Source organism: Mus caroli, chromosome 13 (assembly GCF_900094665.2).
Source record: "Mus caroli chromosome 13, CAROLI_EIJ_v1.1, whole genome shotgun sequence".
NCBI lineage: Eukaryota > Metazoa > Chordata > Mammalia > Rodentia > Muridae > Mus > Mus caroli.
In genome coordinates, this window is record NC_034582.1 from 75,638,055 (window position 1) to 75,662,570 (window position 24,516).

The 24,516-nt window shown below is 39.3% G+C and overlaps 1 protein-coding gene across 1 annotated transcript in view; it reads right to left on the reverse strand.

Moving 5' to 3' along the window:
* Adgrv1 (adhesion G protein-coupled receptor V1) overlaps window positions 1–24,516 on the reverse strand; it is a 497,830-nt gene that overhangs the window by 142,881 nt on the left and 330,433 nt on the right. The window contains exon 85 of the mRNA XM_021180004.1: window positions 12,791–12,969. Coding sequence (XP_021035663.1) covers window positions 12,791–12,969 — 179 coding nt within the window. The remainder of the gene's footprint in view (window positions 1–12,790; window positions 12,970–24,516) is intronic.

The window sequence follows — 24,516 nt, forward strand, 5'->3', positions numbered from 1 at the left end:
GAGCTTCAGTTGAAGGTCTGTGCGGTGGGAACTGACAGACTTGAAGTGAGATCAGAAGAATCAGTAGCCCAGTGACTAAGGCTATGGCAGCAGGTGAGTGGTGAGTGGGAGCTGCCAGGCTACCTAGTGTGAGCACTGTAGGACTCTAGCTGCCAAGGAGGAGAAAGATCCCCATGTTGAGGAAAAAATCCTTATTTTCTTTCTAAGTACTCCAAAGGAATTTAGCAATTAAGCTATTTTAGACTGTTTTTAAAGGGGAGTATTCAGAATTAAATTTATGTAACTGGGAATATTTGTTTAGCTTTTCATTTGTTTTGTGTTGTCTAACTGGCTGACCTTTCACATTCTTTAATATCCCTTCAAGGAGTCCTCTTGTATTTCAGTATTACTCATGGGAGAAAGAAATGCAAAGATAATTAAATCACTTTATGCTTTCTAAAAGTTTCTGCATAACAAATGAAATTCATTCAAAAGCCACCAAAGATGATGGAAGAAAATCTAGACTACTATACATTGGAGTAAAGATTTCTTATCTACAATACAAAATACTCAAGGGACGAAATACAGAGACAAAGTGTAAAGCAGAGACTGAAGGAAAGGCCATCCAGAGACTGCTCCACCTGGGGATCCATCCCATATACAGACACCAAACCCAGATACTATTTCAGATGCCAAGAAGTGATTGCGGACAGGAGCCTGATATAGCTGTCTCCTGAGAGGCTCTACAAGACCCTGACAAATACAGAGACAGATGCTCACAGCCAACCACTGGGCTGAGCACCGGTTCCCCAATGGAAGAGTTAGGGAAAGGACTGAAGGAACTGAAGTGGTTTGCATCTCCATAGGAAGAACAACAATATCAACCAACCAGATCCCCCAGAGCTCCCAGGGACCAAACCACCAACCAAAGAGTACACATGGATGGACCCATGGGTCCAGCTGCATATGTAGCAGAGGATGGCCTTGTCAAACATCAATGGGAGGAGAGGCCTTTCATTCTGTGAGGGCTTGATGCCCCAGTGTAGGGGAATGTCAGGGCAGGGAGTTGCAAGTGGGTGTGTGGCTGGGTGGAGGAGCACCCTCATAGAAACAGGAAGAGGGAGGATGGGATGGGGGTTTCCAGAGGGGAAACTGGGAAAGGGGATAACATTTGAAATGTAAATAAATAAAATATCCAATAAAAAAATAAATAAATATTTACAAAAAAAATACACAAAGAACTCAAAAATTAAATACCAAGAAAGTTATCAATCTACTCCAATAAAAATGCTAATGAAAAGTCATGGTTCTCAAAAGATAAAGTACAAATGGACATTCAAATATATGAAAAAGTGTTCCATATCCTTAGCAGAGAAACTCTAAAAGTCTGCTGAGTCCATCTCAGTCTAGCCAAAATATCCATCTTTAGGAAAATACACAACAACAAATGTTTCTGAGAATTATGGAACAAGAGCCCTTATACACTCTTTGTGAGACAGAACTGCTGGGATTCAGACCCAGGACAAGCGGCCTAGGTACGCATTTAATATACCAAAGCAGACCTGGCCTCCAGGTTCTCCCAGAACTACAGGGCATGGCTTGCATCACACCCTGTCCTCTGCCCTGGATTTTCCAGTGGAGGGGCTTGGCTTCCCCTCCCCCAGAAACTCTTCCCTCTGTAATCCAGACATCTTAGTCCACCCCCACCCCACCTGCCACTGGGCCTTCTTTCTGCATTGGCCCTTGCGGGCATGCTCCTTCTCTTTTTCTCTCCCCACCCCTTGTCTCCCTCTCCATGGCAACTTCCCTAACCCCATTCCTTGGGACCAGTGAACCTGCATGAGAGCCACTCCCAATAAACCAGTCTTTATACTTTAATTTGGCTTGAATTGGCTTGTTTCATCAGCAGAGAATAACTTATCAATAAGTTATTCCAAACACTATTGAAATCCAGTATAGTGGAACCTTACAGAACTGAAAATACATCTACTATATGACCCAGTTACACATGTATGTACATATCTGAAGGACTCTAGGGAGGTATTTCCACATCAATGCTTATTGCAGCATGATAGCCTGTTACAGAACCAGCCCAAGTATTTTTCAGCAAGTGAATGAACACAAATGAAGATCATCGATTGTGAATCAGACTTTATATACAGACCTAAAAATCACAAAAATAGATGCTACCTTGTTGGGTGAAGGAAACTAGCAACAAAGGGATGGAAAGAAGGTAAAGAGTTGAATGGGTCTAGCACATGCTACCTATATGAAATGTCCCCATGACACCCACTACATACAATGAATATTCCCTGTGGACTAATAACTCCCATTCCTGGTTTTTGTTCTGCCCTCCTCCCCTCTAGTATCCTGCTGAGTACAGGTCAGTTTGATCATGAATTTTAACCTCCTCCAGTTCCCCTTTTATCAGTTTGAGGTCTAAGCTTTTCTTACACTGACCTTTGTTTTCATATTATGGACGATTCCTGTGTTCTGCTTGTCCATGCTGAGTTCATCAGCACGATACATACAGATGCTGGCGCCACAGCATCTCCTTTGCCTCCTGTGCTCCTTCTTTAAAATACTTTCCAATAGTTACGTTTAAGTTGAAATTTTGAAACTTTCACTTGCTTCTTATTGTTCATGCTTGTGAATTATTATTTTTACTTTGCTTCAGAATTGACATTCTTAGTGTGCACATGAATTTTAGTGTGCATACAAATTATGAGCAGGATTGCTGTGTTTATCACAGGTTCCACAGGAAAATAGCATTTCCTTTTCCTTTCCTTTCCTTTCCTTTCCTTTCCTTTCCTTTCCTTTCCTTTCCTTTCCTTTCCTTTCCTTTCCTTTCCTTTCCTTTCCTTTTTCCTTTCCTTTCCTTTCCTTTTTTTTTTTTTTTTTGGTTTTTTGAGACAAGGTTTCTCTGTGTAGCCCTGGCTGTCCTGGAACTCTATAGACCAGGCTGGCATTGAACTCAGAAATCCGCCTGCCTCTGCCTCCCAAGTGCCAGGATTAAAGGCTTGCTCCACCCACCTGGCTTGACAATAACATTTCCTGCTGGGAGTTTCTCAGCTCTGTTTTGAGTACTAAACAAAATTATGTTTTCTTGATTTCTTCTTTTAACTTCAAAGAAATCTTCCAATATTCAAAAATATCACCAATTTCCCTGTTTCAAGTAGAATAGAATTACCAGTGTGAGTGTGAAAATAGCTATGGATCTTTGGTCGAGTGAGACACACAGGCTTAAGGATCTATGGACAAGTCAGAATCACAGGGTTTTGTTTCTGATGTATTATTGCTGGTCACAGCCCATCACAGCAATAGCAATAAGTGACAATTGAGTCTATTGGCCTAAACAGGACATTTGTAATAAGTATCACCTCCTGTAAGGCTGAGGCAACACTGTGGAATTGAGAATGGATAAAAAATATAAAAGACAGGGAGAGAATACTGTGAAGTGATATTGGCTGTGTACCCACAAACCCTCAGCCACAGCGGTTACCACGTGGGACTGAGGGCCTGCCAGCACTCCCTCCTGAATAGCAGAAGGGCTTAGGAGATGTCATCACGCTCAGGGGAGCTTATATGGGGGTGAATGGTTTCTGTGGGGAGAAGTAGTTATACTTCTCAGTGATGTAGTCACTGGTCAATTGACATTGCTCAAGAAAATAACTTTCCATCCTTAAGTGTTTGCCACAGTTGATCTTCACTGACCTAGCCAACCAAGGGTGCAGTCTTCCACCTGGCAGCACCTGCAATTTCCTACAGGAACAGACTGCCTGCTGAGCTTGGTTTACAACATAATCCAGCTGGAACAAAGGATGGATCCGTGGGCTTTCCCTATATAAATATAGTGCTAAATATTAAACTTTGAGCCTTGATCAAAAACCTTTGTCTTGGATTCATCCTTCTCTCACCCACCTGTCCTTTTTCATTCCCAGCCTCCTTTTCAGGTATACCCAGTTCAACCAAAGCTTCTGGATAGCTACATAATATGATCAAAATAAATTGTATAAAATTCTCAATTAGTAAAATATTTTAAAAGAAAAATACAAGAAAAAATTAAGACAAATGGTATTGCTGTCTTCACTATAAATTGCATGTATTTAAAACTTATCCCCAATTTCTCTATCCACAGTTTTCACATGAGTATCATTTTCTCACTCATTCTGAGACCGTAATTTCTCACTCATTCTGAGACTGTAATTTCTTCCTTTTTTTGAGACTGTCCTCCTTACTTTTGTTGCTGTGACATAATATACTGACAGTGACAGAATCATATTAAAGAAGAACAGGTTTTTGGGCTCAGGGTATAGTCTATTGTTGCAGGATAGTCTTAGTGACAGGAGTTTGAGGCCATTTGTCACTGTACACCTCCATCTCCATCTCCATCCACAGTCAGGAAGCAAAGCAAGGCCGGTGCTTACATTGCATTCTTTTGTGTACAGTCCAGGATCCCTGCCCATAGAATGGTGCCTCTTACATTCAATGTGAGTACTTCTACCTCAGGCAATCAAATGTAGACAATCTCTAACAGGCATAGAAAAGTTTGCCTCCAATGTGATTCTAGACCCTGTCTAGTTAACAACCATTATTAAACACCTCCCTCAAGACCATATTCTTTTTATGGCTTTGGATCAGTTCTATATTTTGTATATTTTCCTTATGGTTTGTTCTCTTTTACCTGTAGTAACCAGAACCAACCCAAGAAAAATAGATTCTGACTTCTAAAGTTACCCAGCATCAGCCATTCAAATGAGACCACATCCAGATGCTGCGGTACTCAATGACCATCACTCAAGGGGAATTTATTTGTTTTTGTCACTCTCTGAGTTAAGTATAACTCCACCATAAATTGTAGGGGGGCTTCTTCTAATAACTGTAAATAGAGTGTATTTCTCCAGAAAGCCACAGAATATTTGTCTGAATGACAAAGAATCAAGTGTAGGTACATGTTATGTTTTCTGTGCTATGAAAGAAAAGCACATTTACAGCTTTCTAGCTCTTTGTGCCTTTCTCCAGATGAGGCTGTGTGAATTAAACTAGCTTCACCAATTCATTAGTAATGCCAAGTTAGACTTTGATCTTTTATGCACAAAGAAAGATTAATTTCTTACAAGATTTGGTGACTCTAGTGGCATTTAAAATATTTAGATATTTAGCATTTTTTGATGGTTTCCAGGTATATCACATGTTCTTAAACTAAGTATTATTGGGTGAGGCAGGGAATATACAGGCAAGAGAGAGGCTACAGAGAAGAAAGGGTGTGGGAGATGGAGCGAGATTAATTATATCCAGAGAGAGCACTAAAACATTCACTGAATTCTCATTTGTATAAACTCCTGTTGGGCTGTTAAATGGTTTACTTTTCCTAGTTCATCTCTTTTCACTGAAGGATAAGTCAAACCACACCTCACTCATTAGGTCATCCAACCATTATGTATCTGGGATTATGTAGTGATGTCCATGTTGAATCTCAAGTTGTCAAGCTGACACAAACAAGCAGTTTTAGTACAGTATCATTGATGCTGTCACAAGATTCATGAATGAGAATGAGTCTACTCCGTCTCCTGTATAGACTGAAGGAGGTATGTTTCACTCTGAAGATAGGTATTCATAAAATTGATACTTAAGCTGTCACTCTGAAGAAAAATAGTGATCTCCCAAGTAAAGGAAAATAATTTGAATTGTAAAATATTAAAGAATGTGACACACATTCATCTGCAAAGGGTAACAAAGGAGGATGGTTCGGAGCAATGATCTCAGAAGGAGGATCAGCAGCAGTGTCCAGTGGTGGTGACATGCTGAGCCATGACCTGGAAAGTTCTGAAAAGCACAACCGGGATGAAAGCACCAACAATTCAGTGACTATTACAACATGATGAAGTTACAAATAAGGAAGTGTGTTAGGCAACCTGTCATACTAAAGGTAAGAGAGGCCAAAGCACAAACATGGTGGGAAAATAGGGGAAGATTAAAATAAGACATGCACTAGGAAAAGATATGAATTATGAGATAAATTGGAAAATATTTCCTGCTTGTAGGATGTGGGCAAGAAGAGACAGAGCTTCAAGCTCTAAGTTCACAGCAATATATATATATATGTGTGTGTGTGTGTGCATATATATATATATAAATATATATATGTATATATATATAGAATCTTATACAAAATAATGGGTTTCATTATCACATTTTCACAGATGGATATAATGTATTTCCTTAATTGCCCAAGTCTCTCACATACCCACCATCCCCTTGTCTTCATTCCTTTCTGCTCTTTCAGTAGTCTCAATTCTTCATGAAGTTTCACCACTAGTCTCTACTGTGAGTGAAAGCACGTGATTCTTGTCTGTGTCAGGTTTTCAGTGAAAATCACAGCTCCTAGTTCTATCCAGGCATGATTCATTCTTCGTAGATGAGTAATCTATCACAATTGCTTCATCTGTTCATCTGACGATAGGTACTTGGCTGATCTTATGACATGGCTGCTAGGAATAGGGCAGCAATGGTAGAGGCAGACAATTAGCACTCCTGTATGCTGCCACCATCCTTCTGGTAAATATGCAGGGGTGGGATAACTGGATAACAGGGATAATTTTAGACTTAAGTTTTGAAGAACTTCAAAACTAGCTTCCATCGTTACTGGACTAATTTATATTTCTACTGACAATGCAAAAAGGGTTTCCTTTCTTTCTTAGCCACAGCATTTATTCCTATTGCTTCCTTAATGATGGCTGCTCTGGTTGGTATGAGTTTTAAAAAAATCTCCACATAGACTTAACTTGTGTTTATATTAGTTCATTTTAAAAATTTTTGATATTGGTTAGCTTTGCATCTTTATGAAAAATGCATTTATCAGATACCTGAATATATGCTATAGAAGCATTAGATTCAGACTATAAAAAGCAAACCACAGAAAATAGTAGTGTATCACTACTAGCAATACTAGTAGCTAAGAATGTTCTGAAGATAATATGAAGATAAACAAAGTTAGAGAACATTGATATTTTCAGCGATTCTTTGTGTCATTACTTCCAAAACATTACTTCTAAATTATAGAAAGTACTTAGTAAAAGTTTTGGTTTGGGTGATCCTTAATGTATGCTATTAGCCAGTACATTACTACACACACACACACACACACACACACACACACACGCTCACATACACACATGCTCACATACACACACATGTGCTTTCACACACACACACAATCAATAGAATCTATCTTAAAAATCCTAACTAACCAAATAAAATAACGTGTATAACATTCATCCTTCCATCTGGGGCAACTAGAAAACACAGATTAAAATTTAATCAAAATGAAACAAACAAAAGTAGTGTTTGAAGGCACTGGCAAGCTGCTCTGGCAGCAAAGGCTTGAGACCCTGGCGTTTTGTGAAGAAGAGTTCCCTTAGATGAGCCCTGTATTCTGCACAACACATTCTCCCTCAAGTTCCTAATGGAAAGCAGCTGCAGATTTAGGAAAGAAATGGGGCTGGTGGGAAGAAGTTGGTTTAGTGACCCGAAAGAGCCAAAAAGACAAGTTTCAAACCCTTCAGGAAAGAGAACCTGTAAGAACACAATATGGGCCAGTGAGCTGGCCCAGCCAGTAAAGTATGGCTTCTAAATCCAACAATGCGAATTCAATCGCCAGGACCCAGATGATGAGAGAGAGAACTGACTCCTATAATGTTGGTCTCCAACCTTCATTTGCAAGCCGTGGCTTGCTCATGTGCACATCCACATGTATATATGCATGCCCACACCCTTCACCCCCACAATGAATGTAAAAAAAAAATTACAATACAATACCACAGGAAAGTAGGTGCAAAGAAATTACCAAAACATTTAGAAATTTCTCCTTGAGGTATTTTCTGTTTTATTGGAGGGTAACTTAAGAAGATGCAAAATAATATCCCAAAAGAAAACTGGACGTGGGGTCTCAACAGCAAAACCATCAGTAAGTACTCCAATCTCCCTGATGGATAAAGCTCGCCCAGGACAGAGAGAGAGAGAGAAACAGAGAGAGAGAGAGAGAGAGAGAGAGAGAGAGACAGAGACAGAGACAGAGACAGAGACAGAGACAGAGACAGAGAGACAGAGAGAGACANAGACAGAGAGACAGAGAGAGACAGACAGACAGACAGATACACACACACACACAGAGAGACAGAAGAGATAGAGACACAGAGAGAGACAGAGACACAGAGAGACAGAGAGGGGGGGATAAAAGTATTAATAAAAAGAATGGAAAAGGAGAGATCATTGGAGCTTATAAACATTAACATGTGCTTGGCTAAATGAGATGGAAAATTTCATAGAGATGGCAACTTACCACATTCTTAAAGCTGGAAAGAGGCTATGAATAGTGAGATACTTTAAAGAAAACGCAATGCTAATTAAAAGCAACCCTGCAAAGAATAATCTTAGAAGTGGATGGTTTCACACATTCTGTCTTCCAACATTCTAATGAAGATATGACATTAGACCTTTGGTATCTTTTATGAAATCAACATGACCTTCAACTTGACAAACTACTAGAAAACTAGGAGCGTTTACATATTAAAGCCTTAGAGGGTTTAATTACAAAAATCTCCTCACAAGAAAGCAGATCATGACTGTCAAGCCATCACCATTCAGAAGATAACTACCATGCATTTCACACATCCATAGTTCCTACCAAGAGGCTTCAAGGTAGCATGCTATGACATGAAGATCCAGGTTTGCAATACTTTAATACAAATAAGAACTCATGTCTGCTCTTATGCTGAGACTGTGGCTCTATTGAAAAGGAGAATTCTTTAAAATTTGAATTTGTCTGGTGATGAAGAGGAAAGTTGTATGCGAATTAGGGAGAAAAGAAATTACAATATAAAGGTTAGCCACTTTGGGTCTCTAACTATTAAAGCCATCTGTAGAGTCAATGGGCCTTTCACTTACTATTGTTAAGCTGCTGGCAGACAGCATTTTTTGTTTGTTTGAGAAGGTAAGCATTTTACGAGGAGGTTCTTTCAGACATTCTTGTGTAGCTCTTCTCTGACAATCATTTTGGAAGCATCACGAGAGCTTCTTGGACCATGAGCTTTGCTGTTATGGTTCCCATCCATCAAGGCTAAGAAGATATGTAATGAATTACTAAAACCCTTCCCGAAAACAAGTCCTGCTTGCCAAGGAGTTCATAAAAGAAAGTAGCTGCCACCACAAGCTCTTGACTCAAGATTCCATTATGCTTAACAAAGAATCATGCAGAAACTTTAAAAATTAACTTGTACCTCAAAATTTAATAGTAAGTGTGTTTATTGTAGTTTTTTGGGCACATTGAGCAACAGGTATTCATGCTAGCACTGGCTTTAAATTTCATCTTTTTTACATTGTTGCTGTAGGTGCGATAGGATACCAGCTAAGTCAGGACAGTGTTGACCCTGATTCCACTTAGGGATTGACAGCGGAAAATGGGATTAGAAAATTCTAAACAGGCATTTGTCTGCAGTCTTCAAGAGCTGCTTCAGGCAAGAAGAGCAGCTTAGTTGACGTAACAATAGAGCCATCTAAATCAGAAGGCTACACCCCAGGTGATCTCAGATTCAGTGGCAGCAAAGTCTGAATCTGCAGGCTTCAAGGCTGAGGGAGGCTACAGGGAGCTGTCTTTTTAAAAAATTAGATGTGTTCTTCATTTACATTTCAAATGCTATCCCGAAAGTTCCCTATACCCAACCCCCGCCCTGCTCCCCTACACACCCATTATTGCTTCTTGGCCCTGGCATTACCCTGTACTGGGGCACATAAAGTTTGCAATACCAAGGGGTCTCTCTTCCCAGTGATGGCCGACTAGGCCATCTTCTGCTACATATGCAGCTAGAGATACGAGTTCTGGGGGTACTGATTAGTTCATATTGTTGTTCCACCTATAGGGTTGCAGACTCCTTCAGCTCCTTGGGTACTTTCTCTAGCTCCTCCATTAGGGGCCTTGTGTTCCATCCAATAGATGACCGTGAGCATCTACTTCTGTATTTGCCAGGCACTATAGACACTGATTGCTATTTTCTAGAAATTATATGAATGAACTCCATTACCATAACATAATCTGTATGAGAGGTTCTTTTTCACTCGATGAAAAGATAAAATAATTATAAATATAAATAGCACATCCATGTGTGTTTGTGTGCATTTGAACACGTGTCATATGGATTGCCTTTGGCTGCATGTGTGGCAACATTTGTATCATGGCTGTGTATGTGTGGAGCATCTTGGTGCACATTAATAACAAGTACTTATTAACTATTTAGCTTTTCAGAAGCAACATGATGCTAGAATGCCTTCTGCTTATACAGGATTTCACCTTTCAAACATTTTCCATATCTATTAAGTAACTGATATTTTCACAAAAACCTTTGAAGAAATAACAGGCAACACCGACTACTCTCATAAGCTTGTGAGTAGGTTATTTCTCATTTCAAATTTTACTTTTTCTCTCATTTCCATTTGAGCAAAAAATCTGGTTAAGCTTTATAATCACAAGAGTTCTTTTGTGGTTTTGTTTTTAAATAAAAGGGGCTAAGTAGTCTTCAAAACAGTAATATATCAGGTTCAGTGTGTGTGTGTGTGTGTGTAGAAGCATTTCAATTTAAGATTATGAATAGTTAGCAAGAATGCCTAGGAAAGACATAATCTTGTCACTAAGTTCATCATCAATACTTTTTCTGACTATGTATTTGGTGTTTAGGCATCTTAGGGGTGATGATGCCCACTACTCTCTATTTCCATTGAAGACATACAACAGCAGAATTTTTCTTTCTTCTTTTTAAAACCTCATTCTTATAAATCATTTTTCCTCTAATAGAGGAGAAAAGCAAACATGACTACAGCATTTTATTGTGTTGCTAAAATTTGGTTGCTTTAGAATTCCTTTGTTAGTAGTCCTGTGCTATAAAAAGAGAATCTCAGCCGGGCGTGGTGGCGCACGCCTTTAATCCCAGCACTCGGGAGGCAGAGGCAGGCGGATTTCTGAGTTCGAGGCCAGCCTGGTCTACAAAGTGAGTGCCAGGACAGCCAGGGCTACACAGAGAAAACCTGTCTCGAAAAAACCAAAAAAATAAATAAATAAATAAATAAATAAATAAATAAATAAATAAATAAATAAAAAGAGAATCTCTTCTTTCTGTTAAGGCACAGCAAGAGGCAAAGTGGATCCATGCTTCTGCTCTCAGCTGTACAATCCACACAAAGCGAAGAGTATTACTGGGAAGGACCACTAGGCTGTTTGGGTAGAAGTCTGCAAGATTCAAGGTCATAAGTAGAAGGACTGGTTCCAATTGGACCAGGGAGGTCAGTTTCAGAACATGCCTCCACAGTTCACTGGAGCAGAGTCAGAACTGCAAGCGGGCTTTTAAGAGATGGGCTCACTGTGTCTTTGGCTTCATCAGTCTCTCCTGTCCCTGTTGATGTCCCATGTACAGAACAATAAACTAAGGCAATGCAACAACTCTTTGGCCATTGATGCAGCTGCTGTTCTCTTGTACTCCCCATGTTATATCCTTGTTCTTCTTTAGTGTTTTTAATGAAAAGAGCAGATGGAGTTGGGGCTGGAGCATCCGGTGGGGCATCCATGGTGAAAGTGAAACTACTCCCTGGATTTACACCTTCCCAGCCATCTCATCCCCAATGCCTCCATGCCTCCCTGGGTTTGTATGGGCCTGAGATATACTACACCATAGTCAATATATGCTGTATGTATGGTGCTTTCTTGTTCTAAAGGAATACAGAACTCTGTAAGTAATATTACTCCACAGACAGAGGCAGCACACATCCTCAAATGTGCAGAAGCAGCTAGAAAAAAAAGTTTAATCCCTGGGTCAAGTCTCAAGCCAAAGGAAAAATTTAAGATTTTTTTTTTGTCTCTTTTTCTCACAGAGAAAACATCAATGTGTCATTATAAACCATCTTTGCATTTCACCATCATGCCTTTCAAGTTTGTCCAACCAACGCTCTTTCACTTCCTTCTGAGGTGAAGAAGCATCAGACTACTGAAAAACTTTCAGAAACATTGTGAAAAAAGAAGCTAATGTCTTCCCAAATACAATAAAAATTTATTCTTTAATGCAGTTTTTTGAAGTTTCTTTTGGTGTTTATAAACCTTTTGGGAATGCATGCCAGTTTTGTATTCAGTTGTTTTAAATAAACTTAAAAAACATTTCAAGCTTGATGAGTACGATCTTTGCATAGTTTAATACTTAGTTCTGTGGATACTTGATTCAAGAAATTACAATTGTAATTTTTTTTTCTTACAAAACTAAACATATATTGTGTTGGCTGCAGATGAAATCCCAAACCTGCTCCTGAAGGTTCTACAGGAGTAGATGCCAAGAGGGTACTGATGAGCATTGCCTACTTCAAAAGGACAGTGGAAAGCTTCATTTGAGAAGAAACCAAATGGGTTTTATCTTTTCCATGTGAGCTCAATGCCAGAATTCCCCATCAATTCATTATCTATTTTCACATGATTTGACTTGCCACACACAATCTGTCTAATCTGGATTACCTGGAAGGCTATAATGAAATCTACTATTGGCTACTTAATACCTCTCACCAGAGAAAACTGTGCTTCTCCAGAGGCAGTGGTTTAATCTTTAAAGAATCAATGAGGAGGGAAAGCACAGCGGCAAACGATGCGCCAGAAAAGCAAAGATCTCCTGAAATGTCTGCACTTAGACCTCTAGTTCTGCCCATGCCCACCATCTTAGGAGGAAAGCCAGCAGTAAAAGTACAAAAGAACGAGGGAGGCAGTGAGCTCCACAGACATACTCACAGGTCACCATGAATAAGTCCATAGATCTGCGGCATGCTCCGATGATAGATTCCTCTCAAAATAAGTATGAGGAGAATCACCACGAAAGATGGAAGCCCCCAGCTGAGAAGGCAGAAGAGCAGGCACCGCCTCTCCGTGTGCTCATCATTCACCACCAGCACGTACCAGAAGTTCACAGACTATGGAAGGAAACAAGATGCCCAGGTTCCACATTAATGGTACAGGACATGACTACTGGTGCAAACTACAGACTCACTCGGTAACAAAGGGTAAAGACCAGCTGAATTAAAACCGTTTGAGTTGGATATTTGTTTTAGCTAAAATATTCTATTATTTCATATTGGGGCATTAAAAAACAACCCTGGGAACATAAGGAAATATTGAGTTTATTGTCCTCTTTCTCTTTCATACTTTGTTCTGTCTTAAACTCTGTCGTAATCATATGAGACTTTCTTATAAATCTGACTCTGAGAAGACAAACACCATCATCCAAACCACCTTCCAAGATGAACAAATTCATAATGAGAATAAATAAACCAATGGCTCTGGACTTTCTTGATTTTTTTTTTTTTTTGACATCTATCACATGGGAGGGCCAAGCACTGCTTTTATGTGTGGTGATGCCCATGAGGAGGGCCAAGCTCCATCTCCAGTGTTTGTGTGTGTGTGTGTGTGTGTGTGTGTGTGTGTGTGTGTGTGTGTGTGTTCGGGGGAGGGGGACAGTTGTGCGCACAGAATCAAAACCACAATTTGACTGTGAATGGGAAAAATACAAACATGCCCCAGTCATGAAAGACTATGATCTGTTTTATTTTGTTTGTACTTTCTTGTTCATTCACTTGACTAATATTTACCAAGAACTTAGTAAGTATCAGAGATCAGGGTAGCCACTAAGGATGGAGCATTGAAATGGACAGGGAGGTAGTTACTATCTTGAATCATAGATTCTAACAAGATGACATCTAATAAGTAAGAGAAACAATTATATTAAAACCGAATCACATGTCTTTGAGTTTTAGGATAAAAGTATTCAAGGAACCAGTGTATACTAGGAAGCTATAGGAAGAAATTAGTTAGCTGGAATAAGGAAAATAAAGCATATAAGTGCTATCACTGGCTCCAAATACCACATCAAACATATGTCAACATCAAATCTAGAAGTTATGTTTTCTGTCTTCTATCAATCTCCCCTGTTGAATAATGCCTTGCTTAGCTGTCATTTAGTACAGTAATGAAATTGGCTGTTGCATCATATACAATAATATTTACTCCCTACAAAATTCATCCTCCTCAATTTAATATGGTGGAATGTGGGGGATAAATGCATTTCACATGTGTGTGTGGCACAAGGGGGGAGAAGTTGGCAGAGTGGCAGCCTTGGACAGGCTCTGCGTTTTTATGCAGGTGCAGTGACTGGAAAGGAAGGACAGCAAATGCTATGTGCTGAGCACACATTTACCACTGGGAAACTTGATGGCATTTCTTACAGCTTCTAGCAGGATGTGGGAGAGGATCAGTAACGTATGCCCCAAATCAATCAAGATACAGTGTAAGCCCTTTTGAAGTAGGAAATCAGCATGTCTCAATGCTTGGGCAAAGACTTTTAAACACTGTTTACTGAGACTTCCGAGCAAGATCCTATCTGGACCCTTTCAGCCTTGAGGGATTATACTAGGCTAAACTTGGGGAAAATAAAAATATGTGGTTCCTTGGAGATTTCTGTCTTTGAATTTATTTCCTTATCTTTATGTATATCTGCATATATCTGTAATTATAAAGCATGTTTTGAATTGTTGCTTATGCAAATTTGTTCTAAGTCCTATTTAAAAGTGATTAAGCCCAAAGCTTGTGTTATTCCCAAACTCCACCTCCTTCTACTCTTAGCATAGGGTGTAGACTCAAACTGGTAGACTGTGCTGAGTGCTGTGTGTTGTGTGCTGAGTGCTGAATGCTGAGTGTTGTGTGTTGAGTGCTGAGTGCTGTGTGCTGATTGCTGTGTGCTGAGGTAGTCAGTGTTGGCTATTAGAGGATGAAAAGTAACCAACCTACCTAAAAATCCCTACAGAAGCACCAGTTGTTTCTATTAGAGTGAGTCTATGGGAATTCACATTGAGGCATACTAGCACTGGAGAAGGGCCAATTAGTGAATGATTTCTACATTGATTCAGCACGGTGAAGCTGGGTATTTCCTAAATATCTTCTTTTGCACAGAATGACTACACAGCTAGGGTAACTGAACCTTCCAGTGACTTTTTAGCCACTGCTAGATATTTGCCACAGGCTTAGCTGAAAGAAAGATGAGAAGATGAGGCATTCTCCAGATTCATCCTTGCAGTGTGTCAGCAGTGTGGCTGGTTTCTCAGTGACCCAACTCAGGAAAGCAGCTCTAAATAGTAGAAACTTTTGCTAGTTTGAAAAAAATGCAAATGCCTTCTTTCTTAACAGGATCCAGTCACTGAAATATACTGTGAAGAGAATATCGTCTATTATGCACCATTTTTGATATTACAAAATGGAAATGCTATATAAAAATGCTTTAATTGTTCTAGAGAAGCCATGTAGTCTACATGTAAGACTGTCTCTAGCACATTTAAGCTTTCCTGAATTTTGTTTGCAAATTTATTTTTATATAATGTTTTAAAAATATTATTTTTAGTATGTGTGTATGTGTGTGTGTGTGTGTGTGTGAGAGAGAGAGAGAGAGAGAGAGAGAGAGAGAGAGAGAGAGAATATGTGTATGTATGCCTGCAGAGTCCTTGATCCCCTGAAGTTGGAGTTATTGGGTCCCAAGATCAGCACTATGGCCTTCTGCAAAAGCAACAGATACCTGTAAGTACTGGGCCATCTTCTCAGCCCCAGTGGAGGGCTTTTGGAGACAGGGCTTAGTGCAACACAGGCTGACCTCGAACCTGCTACACAGCCAATGATGGACATGCATTCCTTGTCTCCTGCTTCTACCTCCCAAGTATTGGTATTAGAGGCATGAGTCCTCACATATAACTTTAAGTTCTATTTAAATATACTTAGGTAGATATATTTTGGGATTCATGCCTAGGTCATGAATCTGTTTCCTAAGCCCTGTCTCTTACCTTTCCCCACCATACACATTTCTCACCCCATGCAACCATACACAGTATTGAATCAGCAGTTCCATGTGCCACATGGTCCTGCACAGCTGCTCACTACTGGTTTGGTCAGGGATAGAAGCCTGGTGGAGTCTGGACCATTCTCTTTCACTGAATCACCTTGTAATCCCAATATCATCTCTGTTGCTCATTGAAATAAAGGGAAATATGAACTGTGTAGCAGCTGTACCACAAGCATAGTCTAGAGAGGAAATGTAACTGCAGAGAAGATAGACAGACAAAGATAGACAAACTGCACTCACAGCTTTGGCTGAGTGAATGATCTTATACACGTACCATTTTCATGATCTCAATATTCATTTACATCAGTTTAACTTGATTTTCTTCTGTCTTCTAAAACTCTCTCTCTCTCTCTCTCTCTCTCTCTCTCTCTCTCTCTCTCTCTCTGTATGTGTGTATGTGTGGTGTGCACGTGCATGCTCTGTGTGTGAGTTATTACTGAAGATAAAAGATGATAGAATGGGAACTTAACCACCTTACTGTCCTTAAAATCACAGCTCCTCCTTTGTAATATAATGTTAGAGTATTAAAGTCATAGTGGCACATGCCTCTAATCCCAGCAGTCAAGAATTAAGGTTGCCCTCAGCTATATAGCCAGCTTTAGGCTAGCCTGAGCTAACTGGGACCTTGTATTAAATAAACAAATAACCCATAACTAGTTATATTTAAATTTATTTCCATAGAAGTTCATAAATACTAGTTTTAGTGTCCTGCTCATAGACCTTATTTTCTTATCTTTTCACAACGAACACACACTTTACATTTGAGTGTAGATCCACGCTTCTAGCAGAAATATGTGTAAGTGTGTTCACCCTCTGCCCTTAGTTTTATGGTAATGTTTAATAAATAATGAAAGAGTTATTAGCATGTAAATGGCTGAAGTCTAACTACAAGCTATTGCAGATTAATTTTTATACCTTGTATACAAAACTAAATTTTAATAGTATCTGTAAAATGTTTTGCTTATAATCCTTATTGAGAAAAATCAACAAAACAAAGATGCACATATTTTTGAATACCATTTTAACTGAATCTAATAACTATGTTTTGAAATTTTTTGTTGGCTACTTTCTTTATTTACATTTCAAATGTAATCCCCTTTTCTGGTTTCTCCCCTCCCAGAAATACCCCGCCCCATCCTACCTCCCCCTGCTTCTGTGAGGGTGTTCCTCTCCATCTACCCACCCACTACCACCTCCCTGCCCTCAATTCCACTACACTGGAGCATCTGTCAAGCCTTCATAGGACCAAGGACCTCTCCTTCCATTGATGCATGACAAGGCCATATACACATACATACACATACACATACACATACACATACACATACACATACACATACACACACACACACACACACACACACACACACACACACACACACACACATACATATGCAGCTGGAGCCGTGTGTGCTCCTTGGTTGATAGCTTAGTCTCTAGAAGATCTGGGGGTTCTGGTTGGTGGATATTGTTGTTCTTCCTATGGGATTGCAACCCCCTTCAACTCCTTCAGTCCTATATTGGGGGCCCTGTGCTGAGTCCAATGGTTGGTTGAGAGAATATGTCTCTGTATTTGTAAGGCTCTGGCAGGGCCTCTCAGGAGACAGCCATATCAGGCTCCTTTCAGCATGCATAGAAATGTTTTAAATTTCCTCCTATATATGTAAATGTGTGTGTGTGTGTGCATATATTTTAAAATCTTGTTCTAAAAAGAGGTAGAAGACTTGATGGTTCCATTTAATCAAACTCCTCTTAAGAGGAACAAGAGTTAACTAGGAAAGCTTAAAGATATTAAATATAAAACATGAATTTAAAAAATATTTATTGAATAATAAATGTAGGCCTCATGAGTTACTGTACATTGCTCTAATGTAATTCAGACAATTTTTATGCTGCATTTTAGTGCTTTCTGTCTCTGTCTCTTCTCTCTGTGTCTGTCTGTCTATCTCTCTCTTTCTCCTTCTCTCTTGTATTTCTCTTTCTGTTTCTGTCCATCCCTCCTCACAGGAAGGAAGAAAACAGGACACATTAAAAACGTACCTTTTCTTCTTCTTGAGTTTCATGTGGTTTATGAATTGTATCTTGGGTATTCCGAGCTTCTGGGCTAATACCCACTTATCACTGAGTGCATATCATGTGTGTTCTTTTGTGATTGTGTTACCTACTCAGGATGATATCCTCCAGATCCATCCATTTGCCTAGGAATTTCATAAATTCATTGTTTTTAATAGCTGAGTAGTACTCTATTGTGTAAATGTACCACATTTTCTGAATCCATTCCTCTGTTGAGGGACACCTGAGTTATTTCCAGCTTCTGGCTATTATAAATAAGGCTGCTATGAACAAAGTGGAGCATGTGTCCTTATTACATGTTGGAGCATCTTCTGGGTATATGCCCAGGAGTGGTATTGCTGGGTCCTCAGGTAGTACTATGTCCAATTTTCTGAAGAACCACCAAACTGATTTCCAGAGTGGTTGTACCAGCTTCCAATTCCACCAGCAATGGAGGAGTGTTCCTCTTTTTCCACATCCTCAGCAGCATCTGCTGTCACCTGAATTTTTGATCGTAGCCATTCTGACTGGTGTGAGGTGGAATCACAGAGTTGTTTTGGTTTGCATTTCCCTGATGACTAAGGATGTTGAACATTTCTTTAGGTGCTTCTCAGCCATTTGGAATTCCAAGATACAAGTCATAAACCATATGAAACTCAAGAAGAAGGGAGACCATAGTGTGGATACTTCAATCCATCTTAGAAGGGGGGAACAAAACACCCATGGAAGGAAACAAAGTGTGGGGTAGAGACCAAAGAAATGACCATCCAGAGACTGACTCACCTAGGGATCCATCCCATATATAATCACCAAACCCAGACACTGTTGTGGATGCCAACAAGTGCTTGCTGACAGGAGCCTGGTATAGCTCTCTCCTGAGAGGCTCTGCCAGTGCCTGACAAATACAGAAGTCGATGCTCACAGCCATCCTGAACACAGGGTCCCCAATGAAGGAGACAGAGAAAGGACCTAAGGAGCTGAAGGGCTTTGTAGCCCCATAGGATGAACAACAATATAAACTAGTCAGTAACCCCAGAGCTCTCAAGGACTAAACCACCAATCATGGTGGGACTCATGGCTCCAGCTGCATATGCAACAGAGGATGACCTAGTTGGACATCAATTGTGGGGAGAGGCCCTTTATCCTATGAAGGCTCTATGCCCCAGTGTGGGGGAATGCCAGCGCCAGGAGCAGGAATGGGTTGTTTGGTGAACAGGAGGAGGGGATAGGTGGCAGGGGGTTTTTGGAGGGGAAACCAGGAAAGGGGACAGCATTTGAAATGTAAATAAAGAAAATATCCAATAAAAAGTACATTTCCATAATTGGCAATTGGGGCTGGAATTTTTAAAATTTATTCAATTTAAAGCATTAAAAATAACTAAATTATCTAAATAAGATTATTTAGATTAAATACCTACAAGAATAAATTAAAGAGTGTGTCTATAAGCACACTGGCTATATTACTACATAGATAATACTTACCAAGTAGCTACACAAGAAAATCAGACACACATCTTATTAATTGCTTTAGTTATCATAGTTCAGAATTACGGCTTTATATGTTCTATAAACACAAATTCATTAGTTTATTATTATATCTTCATATAACCGTTAGTATGTTAGTAAGATATAAAGGAGAAATTTCACTTATTTTAGGCTAAATAAGCTATTTGAACTCCACAAATTTCATCTGAACAAAGACTGTATCCAGGCTCTTATATAATTCTTGATTATACAAGGTGATTTATAGCATTGAATTTAGTCTACATGACACATGGTACTATTTCTATCAGTATATTCTCTTAATCATTCATTTCAGATACAAATCTAAGAAATGTTCCCACATGTCCTTGTTCCCCTGCTTCCTCTTTCTTAATATCTATTGCTTTAAAAGAACTGCAGTGCTTTTTGAGACTTGATAATTCAGTATTTCCAGGTACATAATTTTTATCTTAGTAGTTACCAGTCTTCAATAATGTTTAAGTGTTGTCAAATTAGATCAATGAAAAAGGAAAACCATGGCCAATTTTAGCATCCCCTTCCTGTTGCTATGTCGCTGCACTCTCTACCAAGAGCCTGTCTGTTTCTTCAGAGTCAGGCTATATGGAAAAATTGAGGCACACAATATGAAAAAAATAGGCTATTTGAACTCCACAAACTTATGTTCAAACTCATGTTCAATCATAAGTTTAAGTGATTTCTAACCTAGTCTACCAATTTAAGAATACATTCTTCAAAGAAAGTGTACTTTCACATTAAAACAATGAATTCTGAATTAAGCTGCCATGTTAGAAATGAGAGAAACAGATTTCAGAGACAATGCAAGACCCTCATGGCCTTTGTGATCAAAGCAGATTCCTCTACAGTGGATTAACAGGGTGAATCAAATGACCGTAAAACTGAGCCAAATGAATACAGAAGCCCAGTTACATTTCCACTTAACTCTACTGCAAACAATCACAGTTTATACTATACTTCTTCAATTAATTCACAACTTGATAATCCAATTAAAAGTATGCCTTTTGTGACCATTCATAATAAAGACATAATTTTTAAGAATTCATTCTATGGCTACTCTCTAAACAAACAAATATAGTTTACATACAAAAAATGAATGACCATTAACCAGAATTAGAGACTACAAAATAAATTGTAGAATCATTGTATTGTAGCATAAAAAATAGTTGACCATAGTGAAAGTAAAGATTTCTAAATGTAAATATATACATACATTCACATAGGAAGTGTATACAACCACAAGGATACACATGTGTCCTTGTTTATAGATTCATAAATATTTGTCTCCTCATGAGGTCTTTGTGGAGGCATACCCAGGAAACCATTAGCATTGTTTACCTTTAAGCATAGCATTAGGGATAAGGCAAAAGAAAAGTGGCAAATAAGCAAAATAGCAAGAAAGAGATGGACATTTTGATTTGATATCACCCAAGTATTTTTGTTTTATAATATTAGAATATGCTTTCTCCAAAATAAGAAAAAACTGAAACACTTAGTCAGCAGCAGAGAGCAAAGACATGCCAACCTTCTGAATTCCCACTGTCAATCTGACTTATAGTAAACATGACCCTGGTATGTTAAGGAAGTAGGAAATGATATCAGTGTTCACACAGAGTGATCTTACATGCAGAACAAACAGAAGGGAAGGTCAATTATTCTTGACCAAACAGAGAATTTGCTAGTTGTTTGCTTCATACCAAATAAGCAAACTTTGCTGTTTCTACACTCCCACCAGGAGCTTGGAGCCTGTGCTAAGCAGGCGCATTCTCTATGAGGCCACAGATTATCCTTGCTGAGGCTTTGCAGCTATTGTGTGCCTCTCTTAAAATCATCCTTCTTTGCACATATCAAACACATCCCCCCTTCATAAAAAGATATGAATTATATTGGAAAAGTAAAATATTCAGCACAGTTGAAAATCTCTGTTATCTTAGCCACTCGTGCTAACCTCAGCAGCACCATACAGGTATTGTACACAAGCTGGGCTGGGCACGGGGCCAGCTTCCTGCAAGGATTAGTTTCGTATTTTCACAGTTTTCAACGGTGGCGGCGTAACAGTAACCTGATCTTCAAGATCGGCTCAGAGAAGTTATATAACTTGTTTATCAATAAGAGATTTCTCCCAACATTAAACTATACTCTCACTTCACCATGATGATATTGAAAGCTTGTAACAAAGTAAAGTGGGGCCATTTAAATAAGTTTATCCTAACTCTGAAAATGTGATGCCAAAAAACAAAAACAAAAACAAAGAAAACCCACGCAAACAAAAAAACAAAGAACAATGGTTTGTTATCTCAGAATGTTCACTGTAACATTTTTATTATCTTTCTTATGTGTGCATTAACCTGTGGTTATATGAAGGTGCACACATGCCACAGTGCATGTGTTGAGGTCAGAGAACAACTTACTGGTCATTTCTCTCCTTCCAGAATTTGGGTCCTGGTGATCGAACTCAGGTTGTCTGTGTTGACAGCAAACATTTTGCCCACTGAGCCATCTTGCCAACCCAGTGATAATTCTGGTGCTCTTAACCCAATTATTAAAATTGAATGATTAACTCAGTCATTACATTACTCATATAACATCGGATTCACTCTTGTATTGCTAAAAAATATGAAGTAGAATTGATAACGTTGACATTCTTTCAAGGTTTTTAAAGTTTTCATTTATCTTAGGTGTGTTGGTGTTTTGCCTGCATGTATGTCTGTGTACCATGTATGTGCTCTTTCAAGATTTTAATCAAATTTGACTCACAGGACTGGACTAGTGCTTTTAAAGATAGGCTTAGGGTTTTTTTTTTGTTGTTATTTATTTGTTCCATAAATGTGGAATTTATTATGAAAGCAAACAAGCAAGGTGGTTTTAAAGGAAGCAAAAGATGTTCAGAGCTTAGCCAAAGCTGACAAATGAAGAGCATTCTTTGTTTCTTTTCAGCTGGTACAGCAGACAAAGACATCCATCCTTGTAGTACTACTTTGGGATTCAATTCAGGCAGGCCCAGGACTTATTGCAATTATTCTCCATGGAAGGGTGAGGCAGAATCCTCTATGGAAAAGCTGTTGAACTTGCTCTTTTCTGACGACAGTTTTAAGGACAAATTACTGACTAAAGCTCCCATTGATAAGAGGTGTAACAACTTGCACTGTGCACATTCAGATCTCTCTTTAAAGTAGAATTCAGAGGGAAACGTCCCTGAGACAGAAAGAAGCAATGAAGTCATCCAAGTTCAGGGCCCAGACCATGGCACCTCCTAATTTGTTGCCCTTGAGCCACTGAGCCTTTATCTTGAAGCTCTTGACATTACAAAACCAAGGTTTTTAAAAAATGGTTTTAGCACATGGCATTTTATAAATGGAAAGTGTAGTTGGGTAAAATGACAACCTCTAGCCACAACATAACTTATTAGAAGAAAGCTATCTAAAATTTAGAAGTTATTGGATTTTCCCCTTGTGGTCACGCCGCAAACCATGAAGGATGTGTGGTGCACCAGCTGAAACGCATTATATTTCACTGCCATTTGCAACTATTTTCCTAAATTATGAGCTACACACAAATATAATTAGCCTACTAAATAAGCATCAGACACAATTAGATTTTCTTGCTGACCAGAAAAGCAGATATGGAATAACCTGACACTCCACCCCCCAACCCCCCCATTAACTTTGGCTAATACCCAGCAAAAGAGGAACTCCACTAGAAATACATGTGAAAGACATTTCTGTTTGAATGTACTTTGGTGATTTGATCACTTTGCTTCTGCAAATAGTCTCTACCATACCGAGAGTATTACTGGCTGTGAACACTCTTAACTTGAATGGATTTTTCCATGTCCTACTATTTGATCCATTTGCTCTGGTTCTGCCAAATGCAGATACCTGGTGTAGGCTTTCTCTCCTGCAGCATGTCTCTGGGTATTGTACACAGAAGCATCTCCCCACACCCGTTCCAAGATGCTGCCTTCTGACGGCTCCCATGCTAGGACATCAACTGTGAGTTTGGTTTTGTGTAAGAGGCCAGTGCATGATAGGCTACAATGGAGCCACAGCTGCCTTCATACTGTGACATGGAACCTAGGTCTGTTCTGTGATACTCTGCTCAAACTTACCCTACCACTGAGTCTATCATAAAGTAAAATTCTCAGCCATTCACATTATGTTTATATTACATTCCATCACTGATACAGTTCGCTTAGTGTGTAACCTGTGACTACAGGTTTTCCCTGTTGGTTCCACCTGTGTCTTAATCAAGCAGCTTCCTGTTGTAACAATTCTGCTATCTCTGTATATCTTCAAATCTGATAAGCAGTTTCCTGTGTTTTCATCTAAGTCATTAATCAGAAACTCAGAATATGTCAGGGACAGGGACAAAGACCTTCAGCACACCACTGGAGAATCAGGCCAGGCAGATAGATAACAACCTGCATAGTCTTGTACTTAAAAACTTCAGCTTAGAGCAATGCCTAAAGTAACCTTTCAATCAGAAATATAGTGTAAGAAATTTCTTCTGTTTTCAGATGTTTCATGTCCTGAATTTATGTCTATGGCTTAGACTTATTTTTAAACCCATTGACAGAGATATTAAAGTAAATGACTTATTTTCCATGATCGGAGGTGCTGACAGTTCTACAAAGCACTAATTTGAGGAGTGACAGATTATTCAGAGCCATCTCCTGCAGAGAGGTAATCATTTATTAGGTGTGCAGAGTGGCAGGGCCAGAGCCCTCCTTTATGACTCTCCTACTGTCAGGCCACAACACGGCAGCTGCTGCTGTTGTTCATGACTGGAAAGTCTTTGTCTCTTCTACAACGGCTCCTCAGGTCAGAACAGGAGCCACTGTCCATCAGACTTTCATGGCCAGTATGTGGGGACAGAGATTCCCATCTCCTGCACGCCTGACAATCAACATCCTATGCTAAAGTTCTGAACTAACAGAAAACAAATAACCATGTTACTTACTTTGTATCTACCGACAAGTCTCTGTTTAGTATGAGCATTCTCCAGTCCT